We start from the raw sequence: 25,402 nt of genomic DNA, 5'->3' as shown, positions 1-25,402 counted from the left end.
AGCTCTTGGCCAGGAATACTTTGAAATTATTTTTCAAATTGATTCCTTAATACTCTCACGGCTCCACAAAGAGTTTTTAAAAATAATGTTTAGAAGTTTGGCCAAACACTATATAAATTCCTTCTTCTGTCAACAAACTTTACATTTGAAAGGAATATAACTCCTCCATTTATGGGAAAATCGTACCCGCTTTTAAACAAAGAATATCGCCTTCCCTCATGTTTCACGAGACTTCGTCACTAACTGGTATACAACATCATCACAATCTTTTTAAAAATGTTTATCTTTTTCAGTTTCATGGTGTCTCTGTTCTTGTACAAGTTCTTAATTACTGCTCACTCGATTGTGCGTTTGATCATGTTTATGTTCTGTCTGTTTAAAATATGTAGAATAAACTAAAATATGTGTAAGATCTGCATACACACTATCCTCCCAGATCCCATTAGTGTGGGATAATACTGGGTATGTTGTTGTTGTAAACTAAGGGTTCAAATCATCAACCTGATTATTGCATGTGCCATTTTCAGGGTTTTTTGTTTATTTATGTTTGTTAGGATGCTTACAAGTCAGAATTTATGGAGATTTTAATTAATTACTTAAGTAAGATCACCATCTGCAAGTTTGTTTTGGATAACAAGTGAACAAAGGGCTCAGAAAACACTAGATGATGTTTTCTGATTTGTCTAAGTCATGGTGAATAGAGTAACCTGGTACCTCTACTAGGGAGCGATAATAGGTACCTAGTACTTTAGTCAAGATGCACCGAGTTGTCCCGGGTACAACCGTTGTTAAGAAAAAGAATTTTATTTTGCTAGGAGTAGTTTCTTTAGTAAATAAAAAAGATACATTGATAAAGCATCAATGCAGTGTCAAAACCATGACTAGCTTATTTCTGTGTTGGGACTTTGAAAGTTTTACAACTACTCTCGTCTTACTGACTTTCTTTTGGTTGGATAAACCTAAATAACTACCTACTTAATAGTTTTATGCCTAAGATAAGGTTGTGTGCGTGGTGTTTCCAGTTTTAATTTGATAGTGATTAGTCACTTATATATGAATGTGTTGGGACTTTGAAATGTCTACATTAAATGAAAGGTTTGAATCTGATGATAGCTCTCCATACACATGACTATGTGATTTACTTTAATATCTGAGAAATTTGCAAATAAGTGCATGATTGTTACTATGGTAGTTTACGAATTTCCCAACCATTTTACTGTAGGTGACTTTTGGTTGGATAAACCTGAATAACAGTATAATAGTTGATCTCATGTCATATTGGAAGGTTACATTCTCCCATAGAACCTTATCATTTGTAAGTAGGTGACATTTCATAGAAGTAAGCACACAACCCCTAGCAAAGACACAATTACATGAAAACATGTCTTTATTGGTCTATAACTAGTAGACCAATTGACCAATCATGTAAAGTCGCAATGCTTATCCTTCACAAGTGAGTAGTACAACGAATTTCAAAATGTAGAATGAGAGAAGCACTAGAATTTCCTCAGTTGCAGAATTCATAAAGTTTCTTTTTATCGCCTAAAACCTAGCAAACTTTGTGTGGGATACGACAGAAGTTGCTCCACTGTTAAGAGCATCCATTTTCATCTCGGGAATTTGAGTTATCGAAGGGAAAGGCAAAAACCATTGATGGCCCTTACTGAAAAGGATGTAGGTGAGGTTCCCAAGAAAAGAAGGATTTTTTGGGGGCAAATATATTTGCTGCTATCTTGAAATCTTAATTTTAAACTTTGTTGCTATTCATTTTCTCCATGTTTTTTTCAACATTTTCTGTTTTACCTTCTGTTAGGTATTAAAAGATGGCCAACTTACAACACCTTCAGCCCCTTGTATGTGAGAATGGGACTACAATGATTAAAGTTAGTGCGTAAGCTAAAGCCCTTTTCCTTTTTGCTCTAATCTATCCGAAAAAATGTTTAATATCCCCTTTGTTTTTGAACTGTTAATCATGAAAGTGAATATAACTCCGATAATTTGATGTTTCTGATTCTCAAATATGAACAGATTATTGAGGAACAACTTGATATTAATTTGCATATATTCATATTTATATATGTTCATCTTGTTAAAGTCGTGGTGTTAGAAACTTAATTTCTAGTTTAAAGACAAATAAATAATACTCCTTTGGTTTGTTCATCTGCAGGCTGGATTTGCTGCTGATGATGCTACAAGGGCTGTATTTCCTAGTATTGCTGGTCGACCACGGCACACTGGCGTTATGTTTGGGATGGATCATTTGGATTTTTATGTTGGTGATGCAGCCAACTCAAGGAGGGGTATCCTCACCTTGAAATACCCAACTGAGGATGGAATAGTAAGCAACTGGGATAATACGGAGAAGATCTGGTATCACGTCTTTTAAAATGAGCTAGGTGTCAATCAACAGCACCCTGTGCTGCTCCCTGAAGCACCTTTGAATCCTAAGGCTAATAGAAAGAAAATGATCCAAATCATGTTTGAAACTTTCAACGTGCCTTCCATCTGCGTTGCTATTCAGGCTGTCTTGTCTATTTATCCCAGTGGCCGAATGACCGGTAGTAACGAGTCCTACCCTTACTATAAAATCAGATTTTGATGGGTTAAATTAGGTGATTATTGGAAGTTATTTTATATTAAATTCATATAACTCTGAGATGAAGAAGCCACTGGTCTTGGATCATTTTAAGTTTTGTCTTTTGTTGCTAACTTGGTTTTTATTTGTATCTTGTCTAATGGATGTAAAGCCTGTTCTTTTATGTTTCAGGGAATGATTGACAAGAATGTATTATAACTTCCAAATATCAACTTTTAACTCTTGTATCTGTGTACTTCTTGTAGAATTTCTATTCATCTTACACTATTTTTGTTCTCTCAATAGGTATTGTAATGGATTCTTGTGATCTTTTTCACACATGCAATTCCAATTTATGAAGGATTTTCCCTTCCACGTGCAATCCTTCGATCCAACTTTTGTCATCATAAGGTAAAAGATGAACTATATTGTCGTGCTCTTCTCTATAAGCAAGAGTTGGAGTGAAGAGAGTATCTCGGATAGTGAGAGAAGATATCCATATCAGTTGCCAGATGGCCTGGTGTATACTGCTGGAGCAGAGAGGATTAGATGCTCAGATGTCTTATTCCAGCCATCACCGGTTGGAATTGAAGCCGCTGGCATCAGATGTCTTACAATTCCATCATGAAGTGCGATGCAGATCTTAGGAAGGATTTTTATGATAACATTGTCCTCAGTGGTGAAGGAACTACATTTCTTGATATCGCTGATCGTTGAGCAAGGATTTTACCGCCTTGCAGCTCCCAGTAACATGAAGATCAAGGTGGTGGCACCCCCTGAAAGGAAGAACAGAGTCTGGATTGGAGGATCAATTTTAGCTTCTCTCAACACCTTCCAACAGGTATGCATATTGTATATCACTTTGTGGTAGTAGACTAGCACACTAGCTTATTAGCCGTGAACGCATTGTATTTCTTGAAATTATGGGATCAAATTTAATATTTATGAATTTTTATCAGGTTTTCACATATGTATGTAAATTTTGTGTTAAAATTATCGAGTCAATTGATGCCATTGAGCATATGATCAATTGCCTTTGCGCTAGGTTTGATTCTTGCAAACATTGAACATATGCTCCATTGGCGTTGTGCTCAGTCTGATTCTTGCATGTTTCCTCAACCTCTTCTTCTTTTCAAAACATGCTTTTGAGTATTATGTCTGTTGGGATGTGCCTTTCTGATTTTATTTCAATGAGATATTGCAGACGTGAAGAAGGATGAATATGACGAATATTGTCCTTCCATAGTTCATTGGCAATGCACTAAATTGAGCCAACAAAGGATTTTGATGTGCTCTCCTCATCTGCTTCAGCAGGTTTTCGGAGGGGCTTTTTAAAATTGTATGTTTGAGTTCATAATGTGAATCTCTGTTTTAAAAGGCAGAATTGGGACTCGCCCGGGGCTCGCCCTGGGGCGGAGCACTTGTAAAACGCCCCTGGGCTTAGGTGGGGGGCTTAGTTCCGTGAGACTTACGCCTCGGCCATCGGGGCTTACGCCCCGGACACGCCCAACGCCCAGCGTACTGGGCTCGCCTAATAGAACTTTATGCAATTTTATGTAACTAACCTTGTAAATCCTCAATTTCTTTTAAAAAATCGTTGACTATTCAAAATTACTTTTTTCTTAATCATAAATTATTAAGTTGAGAGTATTTTATATCATAATTAAAATAAAAATTATTGCACGTTATCCACTAAGACTGCTATGGAAGTTAATTTTAAATAAATTTTTCATTTAAAAAGTTTTTATTTATTAACTTTTGTTTGTCTTTACTATATAATAGTACGTAATTTTTCTAAATATTATTTTTTCATGTTTACGAGATACAATACTTATTAATTTAATAGCTCAGTATTAGCTAGTAACTATTTACAAATAATTAGTTATCATGGTATTGTATGGTGAATTATGTGTCACTTTATTAACTTGTTCAAACTTAAAAATAAATGATGCTAGAGAATCATATTTAAATTGTGAATTATGTTTTTATATAAATTCTCTTTCAAATAGAAAGCATATTAAATAAAAGGAGTATTTTAAGAAAAATATCAAATTATAATATCGAAATTCTTTCAAGATTTATTATCCTTAAGAGATACATATAAGATTTTGTATCAATTACATTACTTTTGATATTTGAGTTGTAACGACATTGCAGCTAATTTGCGATATATGTCATACTCTTCATATTATTCGTAAATTATAATTTGCGATATACTTTTCATAAATTATAAATATTTAAATAGACTATTTATTATAATTTTATGATTTTAATATAATTTTTATAATTGTTTTTTTTATTTTATACTATCTTAAAATTAGTAAAATTTAAAGATCCATGGGACTTACGCCCCATGTCTCAGGGCTTACGCCTCGCCTCGTCAGAGGTAAAACGCCTCGCCTCACGCCCCCGCCTTTTAAAACATTGATGTGAATATTTAACATGATATTGAATAATTTATGATAGATAATAGGGTGAAGATTTAACATGGTGTTGAACAATTTATGTCACAACTCAATAGTTAAGTAAGACTACTATATTAGAGGTTGCAAGAGGTAATTATCCCCCGCGCGCTTTTTCTCTTGATTAGTACAACGATGTTGTTTCTTTTGTTAACTCTGTTCTCCAAAACAAAGAAAATTTAGTTTCTTCTTGTTAACTTTCTTCAATCAATTGTGGTTTTGCCTAACCTAATAGAGAAGGATAATTGATAGTGGGAAATAATGCCATAATCAGTTTGGGTTTGTGTTTCTATAATTTGATCTTAGCAGTTTAGAGTCTAGTTATTGCAAACATGTTAAATCTTCATCGTAGAGTCCACAAAGATGAAATAAACTTGAGGGTGTGGGAGGGAAGGAGGGCATAGAGACAGATGAAGCTTGTAATTTGAGATGCAACGAAGAGGAGTGGGCAGTTTTCGTTGTAGCTGTTTTTATTATTGACATCGATGTGTTGTTGTTGCATTTAAGTGAAAATTAAAAATAAAGAAGATTTATATATGGGCATATGACATGATTTGAAGATGATTTAGATTTGAAGACAATATCTTAACGTTAGAGATAGAAATCTTATCTTAATCTAAAAAAAGAAAAGAAAAGTGGAGGGGCCTAAGTTTGAGTTTATACCCGCCTTAATTTGACCTATTCGCAAGCACCTCACATATACTTCTCAAATGAGACAGTTTGTGACGGCCTTGATAACCTGTCACTCTACCCTTTTTCACTACAGCGAGACTTACATGTTCCAATAAGTTTTCTGGATTCAAAAGATTCAGTTTTTGAGTCAAAATCCTGATACTGAGTTGTGGAACTTTTCTATAGACAACAATGTTTGGTTATTCTGCTGTAATTATCGCAATTATGGCATCATTTGCAGTCTAAAAGCAGGGAAGGTCCAAGCATATTTTCTTAATTTTAATACTCACTAGAAGCCTGTAAATTCAGAAATTCGTGGACTTGTTGAGTGCTTGCTACCTTAGTGTTGCTTCGTCTTTTTTAGGCATTCAATAGCTTTTTGACGAATGCATTGCGTCGAATTTTTTCTTTTGTTGTTTAGATGATCCACATAGGCGATACCAACTAGTTGGGATTAAAGTTTATCTTCAGTTGTTATACTTACTTTGCATCCTGTGTTTATCCAGGACCTTTTTTATCTTGGTTGGAGATTTGTATATGCATCCTGTGTTTGCCCAAGACCTTTTTTTATCTTGGTTGGAGACTTGTATATCCTTGTATGGAAGTGTGAGATATAGTACTAGTTTCAGAGAACCCTAAATTATCTTAAAGACAAATTATTGAATATCGCACCGGATACATAGGATTCGTATAGCTGACCCGAATTAATTTGGAATTGAGGTATAATTGATTGAAAGGTTTGGGTGCAGTATGCAGATATTTATTGGATTTTTGGTTTCAAGTTATTTCTGTGGTTTTGGTGCAGTATGCAGATAATCAACCAGCTGTGATTATCTTGTGGTTTTGTTGGCATACAAGGATCATTGCAAGTCAGTCACCTGGAAAACAGACATTTTTACTCTTCAATGGTGCTTTACTCTTCGGAGGAAGTCCAATTCATTATAGGTGTAGCAGCAGGAAAGAAGCTAGATATTTGAGGTGGAAGACTCCAAGGCCACCATTGAATCCCTTCCATACCATACCTTGCAATGGGGTCAAACAGAATTGGACCTTCTGGATTCTGTCCTTGCTCGCAACAAAGGTGGAAACAGTCAAAGATTCTGCTGGTGATGATGAAAAACTAGCGGGTTAGGAAAAAGTGTCCGTGGGCATATTGTAGGTGGGAGAGATTTAAAGGAGTCACCATGGCAGTGGGTAAGCTGGAAAGATAAGATGGTGAACTTTTATTTGCCACTGTTTCATACATTAGAGAGGATGCTTCTTCCATCTTCAGCAGTATCGGAACAAAGCATTCATTAGTTTTACCAAAGAAGAAGAAGTGGAAGGCTATCACATACTCCAATGCCTGAGAAAGATTATAAAAGATGTAAGACTTGGTGATATACTGTGGCGAGGTACTTATTTTGAGATTGTTGAACATCCACCTCTTGTAGATTTGGTGGATGTTTCTGATAATGCTGGGGACGATGTTAGGAAAACTTTTAGGTTGGAACATTTGTTTTACCATTTTAGATTTCTGAATCGGATTTTACCTTCCTCTTTATTAATATCTTCAATGACCCTTGTGGTTGGTTTATAACACTGACAATGATTCTGATGCTCCGAGCTTCCTGTAGTCAGGTCCTCTAAGCCTCACAACTTCGAGAGATGCTGGCATGGAAGGTCAAAGCAATGACCTTTGTCATAGGATCCTGTCAGAGGAAGAATTACGAGGAAGAACTTGAATTCCTGGGTCCTCGTAGTTCCTCGAAACTCTTGCCTCGTAGTGGAGAGAAAATGCTCATTGACCTCTAGATGTAAATCAAGTTCTTGCTGGCACTGGGGAGGGAGAGAAGGCTAGAGAATTGCTGGGTCATAGGTAGCTCAGCTTGGCTGGAAGAAGCTCTATAACTTCAGAGTGTGATGTTAGAACTAGAAAGAAGCAACTTGAGTGGTAAAAAAAGTCAACCACATCAAGGACAAGGATCTGCAGAAGTTGAGAAAGGAAAAAGAGTGCATGATGCTTGAGAATTAGTTGTCTGGAATTGGAGATAAAACAACAAGAAATGGATGCTCAATCCAAGTGTATATCAGCTGACATTTTGCTATTTTTGTTCCAGGTACATGTACCTACTTGATTTTCCCATCCCTTTATTTGTCTATTAATTGTTGGGGAAAGGTCCAAATAGTTTACATTTATTCTCCGTTATACTTTTCGTCCAAATTTAACCTTACCGTTAACAAAGTAAACAAAATCACCCCTAACCCTAACGGATATCCACTGTGGCACATGGGACCACTCACTTAAAGTGCCAGGTAAGTTATTCAATTATTTTTTAATTAATCAATTGTTTTTGCTTTTATTTTGGATAGTGTAATTATGGCTGCCGCTGCCGCTAATTTCACCATCACCACCGTAGCTACCATTGCCACCAACGCTACAGCCACCATACTTAGCTGCCATTGCCACCAACGCTACTGCTACCGCCGCTACTTTTACTGCCACTATGCCATAAATTATGAGTGCTTCAGTGTCCAAATCATCTTTGTTCTCCTCTTCAATAATCATAGCGAATCGTTTCGGGTCGGGTATATTTGGACCCATTGTAGATTTAGGGCGTGGTGGCAGCCCATTGTAGAGGGGATGGTGGGAAAGAGGGATGAGAAAAGGGAGGAGAAGGTGGGAAAGCCTTATTTTATCTCCACCAATTCGAAGATTTAAAAAGAAGAAGAAGACCCATTAGTGGTAACAACAAAACCATAAACATTAGCATTATTATTACCATTGAGATTGTTGGTGGGTAGCGGTGGCTTGATTTTTCTTGCACTTAACTATTATTCTGCATTCTGATTTTGCTGCAAGTCGATAATCAGCTCTTCAGGCTTGATTGTCTTTTCCGCTCAATTTTTTCGGCGAATTTCAACGTTCTTTCTTTCTGATCTTGCGTGAATGTAGTAGAATTGAGAAGAGAGTAGTAACAGGTTTGGGAAAGTTCTGTACAAGTGAGAGAGAGAGAATGCTCTTTCTGCTTTTTGTGTAGAATCAATTAGAAAATAATTGATTTACTGACGTGGCAATTTAAATGAATGGTCCCATGTGCCACATTGGATATCCGTTAGGGTTAGGGGTGATTTTGTTTACTTTGTTAACGGTAAGGTTATGACGAAAAGTATAACGGAGGATAGATGTAAACTATTTATCATAGTACAAGGGTAAATTTGGACCTTTTCCCTTAATTGTTTATGGTGGCCTCATGAGTTTCACATAAGATTTGCTATAATAATAGTTTTGTGCTCCATCTTGGATTGAATAGCTGTGGTGCTTCACACTTCTTTTGTTAGTTGAAATGTCTAAGGTCATGATGCATGATAAGTATATTATTTGTGTTTGATTTTTTTTATCCACCTGTCTTTCTAGTTATATTTCATCTAGTTGGTCTGCTAACACATAATAGGGAAAAGGCATAATATGTTCTTCGGAGTAACTCTGGGGTCCTTCATATTGTTTACTGGAATAATGGAAAGATATTTTTGGAGCAAGTTTTGGGGAGATAATGGAAAATTTTGACTTACACTGATGCTTATGTTCTACTCTGGAATATATGGATACCTATTAGCAAATATATCTCCACGCACCATCTTGCAGTAGTGAATTGTGTCCCTGCACATTAACGAAGATAATGTCATGAATGGTCATTCTTACATGGTGGCTCTGCAAATTGCAAGATCGCAAAGTTTTGATTTGGAGCTCTTCTATGGAAACTTGCTGTTTCATTAACAAAATATTAAATACTTTACATTTCTTTCCCTCTTAACAGAAACTATTAAGTATCTTTTGTTTCTTTCCTTCTTACCAAAAGACATTTAGACTATTACCTGATACTATTTCTGATCAGGATGATCTAATTCTATTTCTAAGCAAGCGTGCTGTCAATTTTGCCTGTGAATTCCAATTTTTGAGGAAATGTTGATAAACTGTGATAATAACATCTTTGCCCTGTTAGCAAGAAAGAAGGATCTGCTATTGACTGAATCAGAAAGGATAACCTTGAGCGGATCTTAGTAGGCATCTGTTAAACTGAAAATACAGCACCAACATGAGAAGAATGTACTCTTTCCATCCCAAAATTGAATGTCGACCTTTCAGTTTGGTCCAAATTCAAAGTGAAGTCCACTTTGCTGCAAATGCTATAAATTATACATCCTAGGTTATCATTCAACTAGAAGATAATAGAACCACTGAAAACAACTCTTTGGCAGATTTAAGAGAGAAAAAAGAAGCTAAAAGAAGCACACGCTTTGTAGTTTATATAGGCGCCCAACCAAAGTACAATATTCCTCGGTTTTGGCTCTTTATACTCTTGTCAATTTTCCCCACTTAATGTTGACAAGAAAATGATCTTGTAACCATCCCAAAAAATCAAAAGCTCTCATTATTAAAGTACCATAAGCAGGATTAGATAAAAGAAGCAAAAAGAATTCTAATGCATTTATGTAGGCTATTTTAAATGTGAAGTCACCTTACATCTCTGGATCTAGAGTATGCAATTCAATCCTTCATCCGTGAAGTAATTTCATGGAAATAAAAGATCCCCTTGGGTAACTTTGCATAATTGGAACAAGCATGTGATGATAAACTTGCAGTTTACACATGAATATTATATAAATACAATTACAACAAGAGCTGTAGATCAAATAAAAGACTGAGCAAATACTCCATTGAGCTATTTAGATGGCTAGTGAAGACAAAAAGAAAACTTTTTTTCATTATTTAGACTGCTAGTTGAGCCAAAAAAAGAAAAACTGTATTCATTGTGAAATTAAAGGTCATACGAACTTTTGAATGAAGCTTGGCAAATAAACTTTCTGAAAAGATGAATAAGGAATGTGAATTTTCTTCTGGATGGGTTAACTATTTAAGTGACTTGATCCAGCTGTATGAAAATTAAATGATATCACTTATCTGGCGGAATGTCTTTCTTGTAGTCTTTGTATGAATAGGTATCGGTCATTGGTTCAGGGTCTGCAGAAAAGCATAAAGTTACAAGAGAAGTTTTCAGCCAGAAAAAAGAATTTTTTTCCCAGGTATTGGCTTGTAATTTTGAGTTCCTCCATGTAACCAAAAATGGTAATCTAAGTTTGTGGTTACTACTGTTTGAACAATTGTCCATCTTCTTAAATACTCTCCCAAGCTCATAATCTTTACTCTGTCCTCTTCTTACTCTGTGTACTGCCCATAGGACCATTTGTGTTCATCCCGTCTGACCTTATACTCTTCAATTAATCTTTCAAGAAACACTCCTCAACTTGAAGAAAATGGGGGAGAGGGAGGGAGAGAGAGATGGCAACGAGAAAATACAAACCATAAACTAATTTAAAATTTTGATAAGGAACTCCATGGTGGATCAATTAATCTGGAAGAACATCCCCGTGGTGCATATTTAATCTCCTATAATTAACAAGCTTAATTCCAAGATGATCATCTCTAGGATGATAATAGCAGGAAATAATCGACAAGAAAAATGAAAAGTTTCAGAGAGTGTCTCCCTTTTTCTTCGCTATTTAGATTCTGTTTCTCCAAGACTTTACTTGTTCATCTTTGTTTGAGGACTTCTTTGCCCTATTCTTACAAAATTGAATTAACCAAGAAAGGTGAAAAGAGGAAACAAGAGGAAAGGAAAGAAATGTGACATGAATATAGCCTAAAGAAATAAATAGGAGAAGAAAAAGGAAAGAGAGAATAACTAGGTTACCACATCAGAAATGAGCCGTTATTTTTCAAGCTGTCTACTTTTTTTTTTTCAAGCTGTCTACTTGATTGTTCTTGCAAAGAGTGAAAGTTACATTCTGAAGCTTGGTATAAGCTGATTGTTTGTATTTTCTCTCTTATTCTGATCAAGCCTTTTTGTCAATTAGGTCATAATCTGAGATGATATTATCTGTGCTGAATTACCACAATTTCTTTGTCAAATTTTTTTTTCTCTTCCCCTTCTTCCTCTTCTCACTCTTTCTAAGCCGAGGATCTATTGGAAACGGCCTCTCTACCTTCACTAGGTAGGGTAAGGTTTGCGTACGCAATACCCTCCCCGGACCCCGCTTGTGCGAATATACTGGGTTTGTTGTTGTTGTTGTTGTCGTCTTTGTGGAGAGGGCTAGAGGGGAAGGCCCATTATCCGCCGAGTTTTGAACTGTGCGCCAGCTGGCCCTTGGGGATTTCTCAGTTATAAAAAGAATTACCGTAATTTTTTTTTCTTATGGGTGAATTAAATCAAATGCAACTTTTATCCACTGGTTGTGATTTGTGTTAAAACTTGTAAGTATTTTGTTTGATCCTTATTCTTATAGAACTTAATCAGAAGTTATCTGAAGCCCCATTTTTCTTGGGAAAAAACTGGAGGGAGGAAGGGAATTAAGGATTAAATATTTTCCTTAATTAGTTTTAAGAAAATTTCCCAGAATACCTCACTTTCCATGTGACATTGTTTTGAATGCATATACAAATTAGTCCGAGATATCTATATGTGTATAAAACATTAAGTATGCTGCCTATTTCATCTTGTAACCTAACTATCCGGGAATTAGTCCGCCCAATTCCCCGAGCAAAGTCTCCTAAAATCCACCTGTTTCTGCTGCCATCATCCCATTTGTCAAAAGCGACGGCACTTGTTAGCAGACCTCACATCTGTTGTAAGTTCTCTTCTTTCTTGGGCGATAAAAACAATGTGTTTCACGAAGCACCCTCGAAGTATTCACTTAATTTATAAGCCTCTTCTGTAGAAGTACAAGAACTTGTGTTGTAGGGGTAAAAAAACATTTGATTTATGTTGCAACTGATCTCATTTATTCTATGGTAAATCTCTTTCTTTATTGCATCTGCAATTGGTAAAATATGACTGAATCAATTCTTTTCCTTTCTCGTTATTTATATCATAGTTAGGTTGTGTTCTATTGATAATCGTTTGCACCGATGTAACTGTTAATTCTGCTTTATAGATGATCATAGGGGTAAAAAATTTATACTCAACTGTGTGCATGACTCTCTGCCTTAGTTTCGCCCTTTATCTCTGCAGAATCTAGTCATAGTCTATTTTGTATCTTTTCTGTGCTCCTCTTAATTGAATGAGCAAAATCGTACTGGATCTGTAAGTTTGTGAGCTATTAAGATTGCCAATCTGCTAAATGTAGAAATTGCATTCATCAGCTTGCTTCATATGTACCAGATTAATCCTGTGATATCCTAGATTTGTGCGGATCAATGCAAGTTAATCACCAACAAAGCAATTCCCCTAACCAGGGCTCAGGGGATTTGCAGCATGCTCTGGAAGGTGCCGCATCCTTTGGCTTTAGCAACATGCATGACATGAACCAACAAGTGTTGTCTCTAGATGCTATCGAAACCAGTAGACTTAATGTGTATGAAGCTTATAATGAGAGGTCAGATGATGTAGAAGAAGTCACTGTACGTCGTGAAGAGAAACCGCCAGTTGTGTATCGGCGTACAAGATGGAAGATGAATAAAGAGAAACAGCCTGTTGTATACAGTCGTATGAAATGGACGGATGAGATGGTTAAGCTTTTGATCACTGCTGTTTCTTACATCGGAGAAGATGTTTGGTCCAATGGGATATTCCCAAAGAAAGGTAAATGGAGGGCTATTTCCAATGCTATGGCTGAAAGAGGTCATCATGTCTCACCTCAGCAGTGTGAGGATAAGTTTAATGATCTGAACAAAAAGTTCAAGAGACTGAATGATATTCTTGGGAGAGGCACTGCATGTTGTGTTGTGGAGAACCCTGGCCTTATGGAAATGATGGACCTGACTCATGATGCGCAGGAGGAAGTGAAGAAGCTTTTAAGTAGCAAACAGTTGTTCTATCAAGAATTGTGTTCATACAACAACCAAAATAGATTATTCCTTCCAGATGATCGGGAACTCCAGCAATCCGTGCTGTTGTCTCTCAAACGTAAGGACAGGTATGAGCCTGAATATGTCGTGCAGGATATGCCTGCAAAGAGAAAGATAGTCGGGGAAGAAAGAATTTCCAGTGTGATCTGTGCATTCATTAATTCAGATTGTAATGTGCTTAATCCTAACAGCAATGGGATTCATGATTATACTAACAATGATGAGGCAGAGACATTGCAGAATGAGCAGCAGATTATGCATCAGTTACTGCAGTTGGAAGAACAGAAGTTACAAATTCAGGCCCAAATTCTGGAACTGGAGAAGCAGAGAGTCAAGTGCATGAGGTTCCGCCGGAGAGAAGACAGGGAGCTACAAGAACTGAAGCTGGAAAATAAGGCTATGATGCTTGAGAATAAGCGCATGGAGCTTCAGCTCAAGCGCTGTGAAACAAGTCTTCAGACTGAATAATCTATCAGCATATGTTTTAGCAAGGCGCCACATGCTGCAGTATACGCAGTCTGTAATTTTCTTTCTATTAGTAAGCCCTCGCCTGTTACCCTTACAACGTACCTTTTGTCTCCTGCTTCCTGTTTGCTTTCTTTTGGTGTAAGACGCAAAGTTGTAACTTTCATGGTGTAAGACGCAAAGTCGTAATATTTATCCTGTTGGCACTTCGTTGGGTGTTTGCTACATGAAATCTTTAATTTTATTGTGTTCCTCATTTCTACCTTTGCACTTGGTTTAAAAAAAAAAAGGGCCGGTCCGGTGCACTAAGCTCCCGCTATATGCGGGGTCGGGGGAATGGCCGGACCACAATTTTCTAGTATACGCAGCTTTACCCTGCATTTCTGAAAGAGGCTGTTTCCCCGGTTTGAACCCGTGACCTGCTAGTCATATGGCATCAACTTTATTAGTTACCTTTGCACATGGTATTTGGAAAAATTTCGGAAATCCTTGTATCTCTGCGTATATCTCATTAAAGTTGTCAAAGGGTGGCTGAAGTATCAGAGGGTTTCCAGCATGTACCATTTGCTGCCTGCAATATTTGAACTATAAGCAAATTTGTCTTGAGAAGACATTTTTTGTTTCTTATCACATTGAAGGCTATGTTGCTCGGACTCTCCGAAAATGTTGGTGGGTGCGTGTCAGATCCTTCAAAATAGTGCATTTTTGGAGGATCCGACACGGGTGCGGCACCATTTTGGAGGGTCCGCGCAACATAGATCGAAGGATGCTAGTATCTAAATTGATGTTTGTTCTTTTGATGTAGATTTTCTTTTAACCTTGTTAATCATTCCTCTTTTTGCTATGTGATTCTTGCATTTCCTTCTTGAGAACTGTTGGTCATAGCGGAGCCACATCTGGCTAGAGTGCTCTTTTAATATGTGAACATTGTTTTCTTAACTACTCAGTTTTACTTATTTTTTTGTTTTTTTTCAAGAATATTGAAAAATATTAAAGTCAACCAAATATGGGAAAATTTGAAATTCCTTCCTACCAAACACACCCGGAGGGCCATTAGTTTCTAATTTCTGCTCACCCTCGAAGCCTTCGCTTAGCATGTAAGAAATGACAGATGCATCCTGCGCATGGACTCTACTTGAAATTCTAGCTCTCCTATTTCTTCTCAACTAACATCACAATCAGGTCATTTATAATTTATGATTTAGTTGTTTGAGTAATCATTAATTGGTAATTTGAAAAACAGTTTTGTTCCATTTCACCACATTTGAGCTTGCCTCTGAAGACATCAACAAATAATGTTAGGCATTTTATTTTATTAAGAAGAAGAGGGTTGTGCAACAGCTGCATCTGATACTGGAAGCTCCTCATCCTTTGATTCTTTGGTTTCAGCATTGCTGTCTGAGCTCTTCTCATCTTTAGCTGACTCCTTGGCTGCTTCACTCTGTTGCATTCATGTTTCAAAGTAATCAATCATAAACAAGTCTTGCTTTTAGGGGTGGAGTTAGGGGTTCGGACCAACCCACTAACTTTTACTCAGATCTTGTATTTATATTAAGAAATACAATAAATATGTATGAATTATATTAATTGTGAATCAAGAAATTAAGACGTGCTATGAGTTCAGTGGCAAGTTCAGAACCCATAAACTATTGCAAACCGTGCTGGAGGTAGATGCAGTAGTTGAACAAATAGTACGACTGCAGCCATTACTCTTAGATTGATCCAGGGGCGAAGCTATGTTGGCCCAAGGGTGGTCAACTGACCACTCTTCGCAGAAAAATTATACTACGTATAGACTTGTTATTGATTAAGAATAGACTTTAAACACCCTTATTAAATTTCCTAGCTTCGCTACTGGATTAATCCATATATGTACGATTTTTTGAAAGCATATATTTACATTAAGTTCAACACCTACTGTCAAAAAAGCGGATGTAGTATTCTGACTACATTTAAACCTAACCCAATATTTTTGACACACTATATATATATATATAGTTGACAATATGACTTTTGTGCCTGACGGCAACTCGGATCTTATGTTCTTTAGATGCCCAGCTTATTGTCTGGCTGTAAAAGGAAGAGGTCTTCCTTTCTTATGAACTTTTTCTTACTTGGACCATTCCATTTCTCGATTCCCTCGATTGGCTGCTTTCTTTAATGGAGGACATTCCTCTTTCGGCGGAGACGTTGGAAGGGGTGTTAGCTCTGTGACAGAACCAAGTCTTCCCGCGGCTGAAGAAGATCCAGGGGATCCTGAACCTGATGAGACATCCGTCTCAGGCGAACCAAACTCTCGAACCCGTCCAGAAGTTGAGGATGCAACTTACGATTTAATCGGTTAAAAAAAAGGTTTAGCCATAAAGATTCCGGTTGAAGAGAGTTCTAACGTGGGGGGCGACGGCATATAATTACCTTAAAAGGGGGTGCCCTCCCTGATATATATATATATATATATATATATATATATATATATATATATATATATATATATATATATATATATATATATATGATTTTTTTTTAAAAATATTAAATTTTGAACTCATAATTTATTCGGTTAAATAAGTTCAGTGCTAAATCCTCAAGTTGAACCTATCAAACTAAAAATTCTGATCTGCATCCATCAACTTAAATTCTGCTTTATATGTTTCGTGTTTGTTGTCAAAGTACAGTATATAATTAGGAAGGGTTGAGGGGAGATTTTTAATTGGGAAATAGTTTTTTGAATCTTAGTAGTATGTTGTTCCAACTCATTGATCGTTTTCCATGTTTCCCATCAACAATATATACTTAGAAGAACATATATAATTATGTAACCCATTAGGGCAGCCCGGTGCACTAAGCTCCCGCTATGCGCGAGGTCCCAAAAAGAACCGGACCCTAAGGGTCTATTATACGCAGCCTTACCCTACATTTCTATTCCACGGCTAGAACCATGACCTCTTGGTCACATGACATCAATTATGTAACCCATTAAATACCTAATTTAAATTATATACACCTAACAATTTTTATATACTATTTCTCAATTTTAATTAAGCTCTGATAGCAAACTAGCTGGAAATCATTTTAATTTTTGGGTCACCAATTAATGATTGAGATTTACTTATATTCAACTTATAATTAACCTGATTATATTAATATATATTTTTTATATTTTTAAACATAGAATTTAAAATCGTAAATACCTCATTGAGCAAAGATCCTAGAGATTGGTGCTTGTCGTCAGCACCTTTCTCTTCAGCCACCTTCTTATCCTCCTTTGGCTCGGCATTGTCACTACCTTCTGTCACCTCCACCACCTCAGGCGCGGTGGTGGTGGTGGCAGTGGTGGTGTTCTCCTCCTTCGGTTGCTCCGGTGGAGGAGCTGCCATTGCCTCAGCCCTCATGCCCTTTGGTACACTAGCACAAGCCCCCATAATTTTTTTTTTCTTTTTTAACTTGTTTTTGTCTTAGCAATTAATTAAATGAGGCTTGAAACCTTGTCTTTCTTCCTCTCACAAACTTAAATGTAATGTTTGTGAGAGAAAGAAAGATGGAATAATGCCAAAGAGAGAAAGAAGATGACTCTCAAGTAATTTGCAAGGAAGTGAATATATATGGGATTGAAAATAAATTAAACTTGGCCTTTGTGGTATTTAATTTCCGATTTTCTATCTCAGACACAGAAAATATTAAGGGAAGTGAATGGTCTCAATAAAAAATGTCCATGTTAATTTGTCCAATGAATTAGTAAATCACATCATCAATAGGCCAATGACTTTCAGTATATGTTTGGACCCATCATCATTTTGTTAACGGGAAATTAGGAGAAGGTTACGTGTGGGTTTGCATGCACTTCTAGGTTCGATCTTCGAGTATTTCTCCCTTGAGAAGTAATGTAAAAAATTACCTAAGGGATTGATCTTTAAATATTGTTTTTGTTTTTTTACTTTATTACAAAAATATGTTTTTTTTCACCAAGAATATCAGAGTTCTTCAATATTATAAGCTTGAAATTCTTGTTTGGTGATAAAATCTAATAGTTAATGATTGATTATTATTAAAATCGTTTGAATTAATCATTTATGCTTAAATTTTTAGTTCAAATAATATTTTGGTGATTTACTTGAAATTTTAAAGTTGAGATCGTTCTAGATTTGGGATGGTTTGTGTTTACCTCGAAAATACGAGTAACAATTAAACTTATTTGTGGTTTTAAAGATATGTGAGTTAGTTCAATACTAATTAATAACCAAGAATCCGAAGTATAAATAAAAGAAGTAAGTTGAATCAAGCCAGTGTTCAAGCCAATCTTGACCTCGAGCTACAAGGGCCTCGAGGTTGGTCAGTAGGAACAGTAAAGTAAAGACAATAAAATTAAGAGACAATTCTGATGAAATATGAGCAAGAAAGTGAGAGAGTATATTCTTTGCTAATGATTGATGATGGTTACAAATGATTGGGGTCCCCTTTATATAATAGGGGAACCCTAAATAAGGTACATTTCTATTTACAGTAAAGAATCTTATTGGGGCAGCTGTATAAACACCTAGTACGGCTATTTCGGAATTTACGCCATGATCTTGGGGACGTGGAGAGAATCTTGCTCTTTCTGTTACAAACCCATAACGGCATCATCTCGGGGTTGGTCATAATCGGCTCCGGTACTCATCATGCACTTCGATCTTCAAGCCTTGTGTTCTGTCGTCGGGCTCGAACCCGGCCCATACTGAATCTATTCCTCGATGCGAGCCCTCTATTCCTCGATACAAGCCCTCTATTCCTCGATGCGGGCCCTCGAGCCCACAAAATCGGGGACACATGATTTTAACGTATACAGATAGTCCCCGCGTTTTTTATAGTAAAATGATAAGAAACGATTTGAACCTCGATTTTTTGGAGTCCTTGATGATGACGTCATTCCCGTGACGTAGGCGCTCGAAGTGACCGAAATGTCACGTCGGTTCGCTTCCCCAAAATATTAAATGCTTCTCCAATGGTGGTCGGCCACAAGTGTTGTTGAACCGTCACCGCTCGCCTATAAATAAAGGTTTAATTTCGGAGAAATCTTTACTTCAATCTTCAAACCACCTCTAAACTTCTTCTATATCTTCTTCTCTTCATCTTTTTTCTCTCATTATTCACTACTCCCGTTCCTCTTAGTGTTAGAAAATACCAAACTCCGCCTATCTCCACTTCTTCTAACTCGAATTAATGGCGAAAACTTCAAAGATAGTTCCCCAAAAAGAGAAAGCTTCCTCCTCCTCTTCCCGGCCGGCCAAACTTGTGGCGCCGGCCTTTCACGAGATTATTCCCGGCCCCTGCGTGATAAAAAAAGACTTCGACGTTGAAAATCCCCCCGCAATCCCAGGCCGATGCGAGCATGTATCCCGATATATTAGTTCGATAACGAAGAAGCATCTCAAGGCCATGAAGAAAGACTGTGGCTGGGGGGACGAGGTCGTGGTACAGATCCCCGACCCCGAGGAGAGCATTACTACTCATGTGGAGGGGTTCTTAAGTTTTTACACTTACCCCTTCACACTAGGTCCCCTTGATCCAGTCGTGATTGAATTTTGCAAATGATATGAAGTTACCCTTGGTCGGATCCATCCCTCTTTCTGGTATATCTTGATTTTGCTGCGCTACTTCTCTAGCAAGGCCGAGAGATTAGAGTTTACCCTCAACCACCTCATTCGACTGTATCGGCCTCAGCTTTTTCGAGGGTTGATCAAGCTTCAACGTCGATCAAGCAAAACCTTCTTTGCTAGCAATGACGAGGATAAGAATCGAGGCTGGATGAGTTGGTTCGTCCGAGTGAGGACCTTGGACGTCATCCCTGAGGGAAAAATGCCGTTCCCGGAGAAATGGAATCCCAATCGTAAGTGAAGTCCCTTTCCCAATATCTCCTTATACTCCGTTCCTGCCTTTTGTAATGCCTTTACCTTTTTTGCAGCTGTCGCTTGGATTGCCGATACGATCCTTGACCTCGAAGACTGGGTCCGGAAACTAGCCCGACCTCCTCGTATGATGAGCGCAAATGGCGTGACTTGTCGAGGGGCAAATAGGAAGCCAAGCACCAAGGTTAGTTCTTCTCCCAAGTTTTTGATACTTTCTCTTTTATTGGAGATGTTATCTCACTTATGATTATTTTTCACTATTGAGGGCATCGAAGATGTCTCCGAGATAAGGCCAGCCCCGCCCGGGGAAGAGACCGAGTCCTCGATCAAAAAATCGGGGAAATATAACAAGAGGAAAAGGGATTCGAAGCCTGAAGACCCCCAAGACAAGAAAGCCCCTGCTCGAAGGCAGAGGAGGAAACATATTCACGTGGACATAGACTCAATCCACCAACTGAATGACGAAGAAGAGGACGAGGGCGAAGAGTCGGCGTTGGTGACCCGAACCAGGAAGCTAACTGAGGCCGTCAAATCTTCTGAACTGGAAATCCTGCCTCATGAAGAGGAGGCTCCCAAGAAAAATGCGGGCAAGGCCCCGGAGTCCCCTAAGATCGAGATTATTCCCCCTCCTTCAACAAGTACACCGAAGGGGGCAAGTACTGAAAACCCTGAGGTTGAACAGAGCGCCCCGAGCGACTTGCTCGGGGCCATGACAATAGGTCACTCCCCTCCTCTACCATCTTATTCTGAGGAGGCAATAAAGGATGCTCAAGCTCTGCAAACGCCCGACCTGAACAGGGTCCTTGAAGAAGATCCTTTCCGAGATTTCTTTACTGGGGTCAATGATGTCGCCGATCTCAATGATGCATCTACCCTCTTTGAAGAGGCTCATCTTCTCTTCTCTCGGGTAAACACTAACTCTTATTGTTGCAAATTTTTTCTTCTCCTTCTGCATTAACTGACATCTCTTTTTTCTGTGTAGGCCATTACCAAGTTTAGGGCCGAGCTGAGCCAATGTGAGGCTGAGCTTAAGAGATCCTTGGATGAAGAGAAGGCTATGAGGCTCCTTTGCAGCCAAAAAAAGGAGGAGCTCAAGGAACTCCGGGCATATTTGGCCAAAGCTCGTCAAAATGAGGTCGAGCTAGACAAGCAGGTAACCATCATTTTGCAGAAGTATGGTCTAGTTGACCCAAATATGGAGGCTAACACTTCAGTGTCTCAGCTGCAGCAAAAATTGGATATGATCGGGCAGCTTCGAGGGGAGGTCGATCAAGTTAAGGTCGACTGCAACCAGTGGAAGGAAAACATGGGTCGACTTGCTGGTGAGAAAGAGGCTGCCCTAGCCAACCTGGCCTCGGCTGAGACTCAGCTCCGGGGAGTCAAAGTAAAAAATCTGGCCCAGTCCAAGAAGATCAATGAGCTCGAGGCCAAACTTGCCGTAATCGGGGCTAAGGTTGCTGAAACCAGGGGTGAGGTCGAGAGGATGAAGGCCACGGCTGAGAAGACTATTGTTGTGTACCTAAAGGATGTCGAGGCTGCTCAAATGGAATTAAGGGAAGCCTCCAACCGGGAGAAACAGGTCAGTGATTAGGCCAAGTGTCAATCCCGGAGAGAGACCCTCGAAGAGATCTATGCTCGAGGTTTCGACCTCACCGAGGAGATAGCCCAAGCAAAAGCACTCGAGGACGATGACAAGTTCCTCGTCTCCTCCTCCGACGATGACGATGATGAAGGCAGCCAGAGCGGGTCCGATGATGAAGCTGGGCCCGAAGGAGAAGCTGCTCCCGAAGGAGAGACCAGTCCTAGGCATAGATAAGATTTTCCTTTCTTATTGTATCGTTCTTTTTTGTAAGACCTTTTGTCGGTCCCTTGTATATATCTTTTTCACCATATATAAAAGAAGAATTTTGATATTTCCTGCCTTGTAAAATTCTTGCAATGACTTCATCCTCTTTATCTGCTGTTAGAGATTTTATCTCAGATGTTTTCTTTGAAACTGCCATGGTCGAGCTCGAATAACTTCGAGCTTTTGGGTATACACCTTTACGGGCTCATAGCGGGTAATGGTGAGTCCCCGAGCCATGATCAAACCATTATTTGTTTAGGTTGGGATAATAGAACCCTTGGGTTCGAATTGAGTGAGAGCGAGGTCTCGAACTCTAATTGTATTGACATTTTAGGCTTATTAAATCAGCCCTTAGGCTCTTTTATATCGGCCCTTAGGCTAATTTTTGTTGGCCCTTAGGCTCTTTTTAGGTTGGCCCTTAGGCTCTTTAAGTTGGGCCAATTCGGCCTCTATAGCGGCTACAATTTTTCCCTCTTTTCGGCTGAAAGACTTAGTGAAAATTTCTTTATGCCTTAGCATGTATTTTTGTCCGCGTTGTGTTTTTTGAGGGTTCAATCGATCAGAACCCAATTTTTTCTTAACCCGTTTGTGTTAAGACAATTTAATACCTCTTGAGGCTTTTTCGAAGGTTGATATTATCGAAGCCCTTAAATTATTTGAGGACTGATTTTATCGAAGCCCTTTTTTATTTGCTTTGCCGAGGGTAGCCTTATTTAATCGGTTTTTCAAAGTATTTGAAGGACTTTAACTTATGGCAGAAGTCGGACGTCTCCGAGCTGCATTATTTCAGCCGTAGCCTTTTTACATGACCATAGTCTTTAATATGGCCGTAGCCTTCGGGTGTGTCTCTTGGACTTATTTTCCGATAACCTTTCGAACTTGTCCGAAATTTTAGTCCCCGAGTATGATGGTCTAGTCCTTTGCGTCGAGGGATGCCTCTTTGAGGTCTTATAAATTTGAGGTTAGATATTTGAATTTGACTATATATGACAGTCCCCGAGTATTCGAGGTGTATTCGCGTTTTGGCCCTTGAGCCGTTTCTCGCAGAATCATAAGTAGGATGTTCGTATAGTAGCAAATTTCTTTGAGACACAAAGTGTTATAGAAAGAATGCTTCTTTGAATAATTGATACATGCGTGCATGTTTTGCCATCGGGGCTCGACTATTCTATATGGACACGGTTCATCTGACTGTTTGGCCCATTACAAAGTTTTCCTATCGAGGCCCTCTTTAGAGTGAAGTATTTTCCTCGAAAATATAACCTCCGAGGGTGATGCCCCCCCAGTATTCGAGGTTGGTAGAAAAGAACCCTTGGATACTGTTGAATTCTCCCTACGTAGCGCATAGTTGTTGCCTCGTTAAAAACCTTGCCGAAAAAAACCCGATCTAAGGGAAAAAGAGTGCAACGCATGCTTTAAAACCTAAGGTCTTTGTGTAGAAAGGTGCCTTCAACGTCTTCGATCAAACACCTGCAATGAGTTAGTTTTAAACTCAAATGGAAAAAAGGAGAATGTCATGCCTTAGCAGTAATATCGTTTGAGTAGTGATACATTCCAATTGTTCGGAAACTGTTCACCTTCCATCGTTCCATGTTTGTAAGATCCTTTACCGACAACTCCGATGACTCGGTACGGTCCTTCCCAATTCGGGCCTAGTTTTCCTTCATTCGGGTCTCGAGTATTGAGGGTGACTTTCCGTAGAACTAAGTCCCAGATTCCGAAGTATCGAAGGTTAGTCCTTCTATTATAATATCTCTCGATTCTTTGTTTCTGCGCCGCCATCCGAACAAGTGCAGCTTCTCGTTTTTCATCTAGTGGCTCGAGACTAGTATTCATGGCCTCGTGATTTGACTTTTCCGATGTATGTCAAAATCTAGCGCTGGGTTCCCTGACCTCGACTGGAATCAATGCCTCGGAGCCGTATGCTAACGAGAACGGGGTCGCCCCCGTGCTGTACTTTGATGTCGTTTGATATGCTCAAAGAAACTCGGGTAGAACTTCTCTCCATTTTCCTTTTGCATCGTCCAACCTCTTCTTTAAGTTTTGAATGATAGTTTTGTTTGTTGACTCGGCCTGTCCGTTCCCGCTCGGGTGGTACGGCGTTGATAAGATCCTCTTCATTTTGTGTGCTTCGAGGAACTCTGTTACCTTGTTGCCGACAAATTGCTTCCCGTTATCACATACGATTTCAGCAGGTATCCCGAATCGACACATGATGTGATCCCAGATGAAGTCAATAACTTCCTTTTCTCTGACCTTCTCGAAGGCCTGTGCTTCCACCCATTTACAAAAGTAATCAGTCATAAACAAAATAAATTTAGCTTTACCTGGGGCAGTTGGTAGAGGGCCGACGATGTCCATTCCCCATTTCATGAAAGGCCATGGGGACAGGACTGAGTGAAGTTGCTCCCCGGGCTGATGAATCATCGGTGCAAACCTTTGACATTTATCACACTTTTTAACAAACTCCTTAGTGTCTTTTTCCATGTTATCCCAGTAATATCCTGCCCTAATAATTTTGCGAATCAAGGACTCGGCGCCGGAGTGATTCCAACAAGTGCCTTCGTGGATTTCTCGTAGAACATAATTAGTGTCCCCCGGCCCTAAACATACCGCCAACGGTCCATCGAACGTTCTCCTGTACAATGTTCCATCTTCATCCAATGTGAATCTAGCAGCCTTGGTTCGTAGAGCCCTCGATTCTTTATGATCCGAAGGGAGTTTTCCACTTTTCAAATATTCGATATACTTATTCCTTCAATCCCAAGTCAAACTTGTGGAGTTTATCTCGGCATGACCCTCCTCGACCACAGATCTCGATAATTGGACTATAGTCCCCGGGACGATATCATCTTATTCAACTGATGACCCCAAGTTAGCAAGTGCATCGGCCTTACTGTTTTGTTCTCGAGGAACATGATTTAGAGTCCACTCCTTGAAGCGGTGCAATGTTACCTGTAGCTTGTCCAGATATCTTTGCATCCTATCCTCTCGAACTTCGAAGCTTTTGTTTACTTGGTTCACCACCAAAAGAGAATCGCACTTGGCTTCAATGACTTCTGCCCCCAAGCTTTTAGCTAGCTCGAGACCTGCAATCATGGCCTCGTACCCGGCCTCATTGTTAGTCAACGTAGAAGTTTTGATAGATTGTTTAATAGTACTACCTGTCGGAGGCTTCAAAATAATGCCAAGCCCGGACCCTTTCACATTCGAGGCACCATACGTAAAAAGGGTCCATACCCCCGATGATGTACCTGATTTTAGCAGAATTTCTTTCTCCACTTCGGGTACGAGGGTCGGCGTAAAATCGGCCATGAAGTCAGCCAAGATTTAAGACTTGATGGCCGTTCGGGGTTGATATTCGATATCATACCTGCCAAGTTCGACTGCCCATTTGGCCAATTGGCCTGATAGCTCGGTCTTATGTAAAGCATTTCGGAGAGGATAAGTGGTTAACACACATATTGGGTGACACTGGAAATATGGTTTTAGCTTTCTAGATGCGCTTATTAATGCAAGTGCTAATTTTTCTAAGTGAGAGTATCTAGTTTCAGCATCTCCTAAAGTCCGACTTACATAATAAATAGGGAATTGCGTACCTTGCTCTTCTCG

The 25,402-nt window shown here is 38.8% G+C and overlaps 2 protein-coding genes and 1 pseudogene across 2 annotated transcripts; 2 read left to right on the top strand and 1 right to left on the bottom strand.

Annotated features, from left to right (window-relative positions):
• Window positions 148-10,754, top strand: LOC109229099 (annotated as a pseudogene).
• On the top strand, window positions 12,944-14,062 carry LOC109230045. The gene has a single exon (XM_019395580.1). It carries the CDS (start codon window positions 12,944-12,946, stop codon window positions 14,060-14,062), a length of 1,119 nt encoding a protein of 372 aa, XP_019251125.1.
• On the bottom strand, window positions 15,056-17,640 carry LOC109229101. Its single transcript, XM_019394418.1, has 2 exons — window positions 17,251-17,640; window positions 15,056-15,500 (listed from the first exon to the last, which is right to left on the bottom strand). Exons 1-2 carry the CDS (start codon window positions 17,479-17,481, stop codon window positions 15,375-15,377), a joined length of 357 nt encoding a protein of 118 aa, XP_019249963.1. The 5' UTR covers window positions 17,482-17,640; the 3' UTR covers window positions 15,056-15,374.

Source organism: Nicotiana attenuata, chromosome 7 (assembly GCF_001879085.1).
Source record: "Nicotiana attenuata strain UT chromosome 7, NIATTr2, whole genome shotgun sequence".
NCBI lineage: Eukaryota > Viridiplantae > Streptophyta > Magnoliopsida > Solanales > Solanaceae > Nicotiana > Nicotiana attenuata.
Note: the sequence above shows the minus strand (reverse complement) of the source record. Positions and strands in the feature narration are given on the sequence as shown.

Excerpts from the sequence above, each read along its gene's own strand:
- LOC109230045 (XM_019395580.1), top strand. The coding sequence starts at position 12,944 with ATGCAAGTTAATCACCAACAAAGCAATTCCCCTAACCAGGGCTCAGGG.
- LOC109229101 (XM_019394418.1), bottom strand. The coding sequence starts at position 17,481 with ATGGGGGCTTGTGCTAGTGTACCAAAGGGCATGAGGGCTGAGGCAATG. Across the intron at positions 15,501-17,250 it reads TAGGATCTTTGCTCAATGAG|AGTGAAGCAGCCAAGGAGTC; the intron begins GTATTTACGATT and ends TGAATGCAACAG.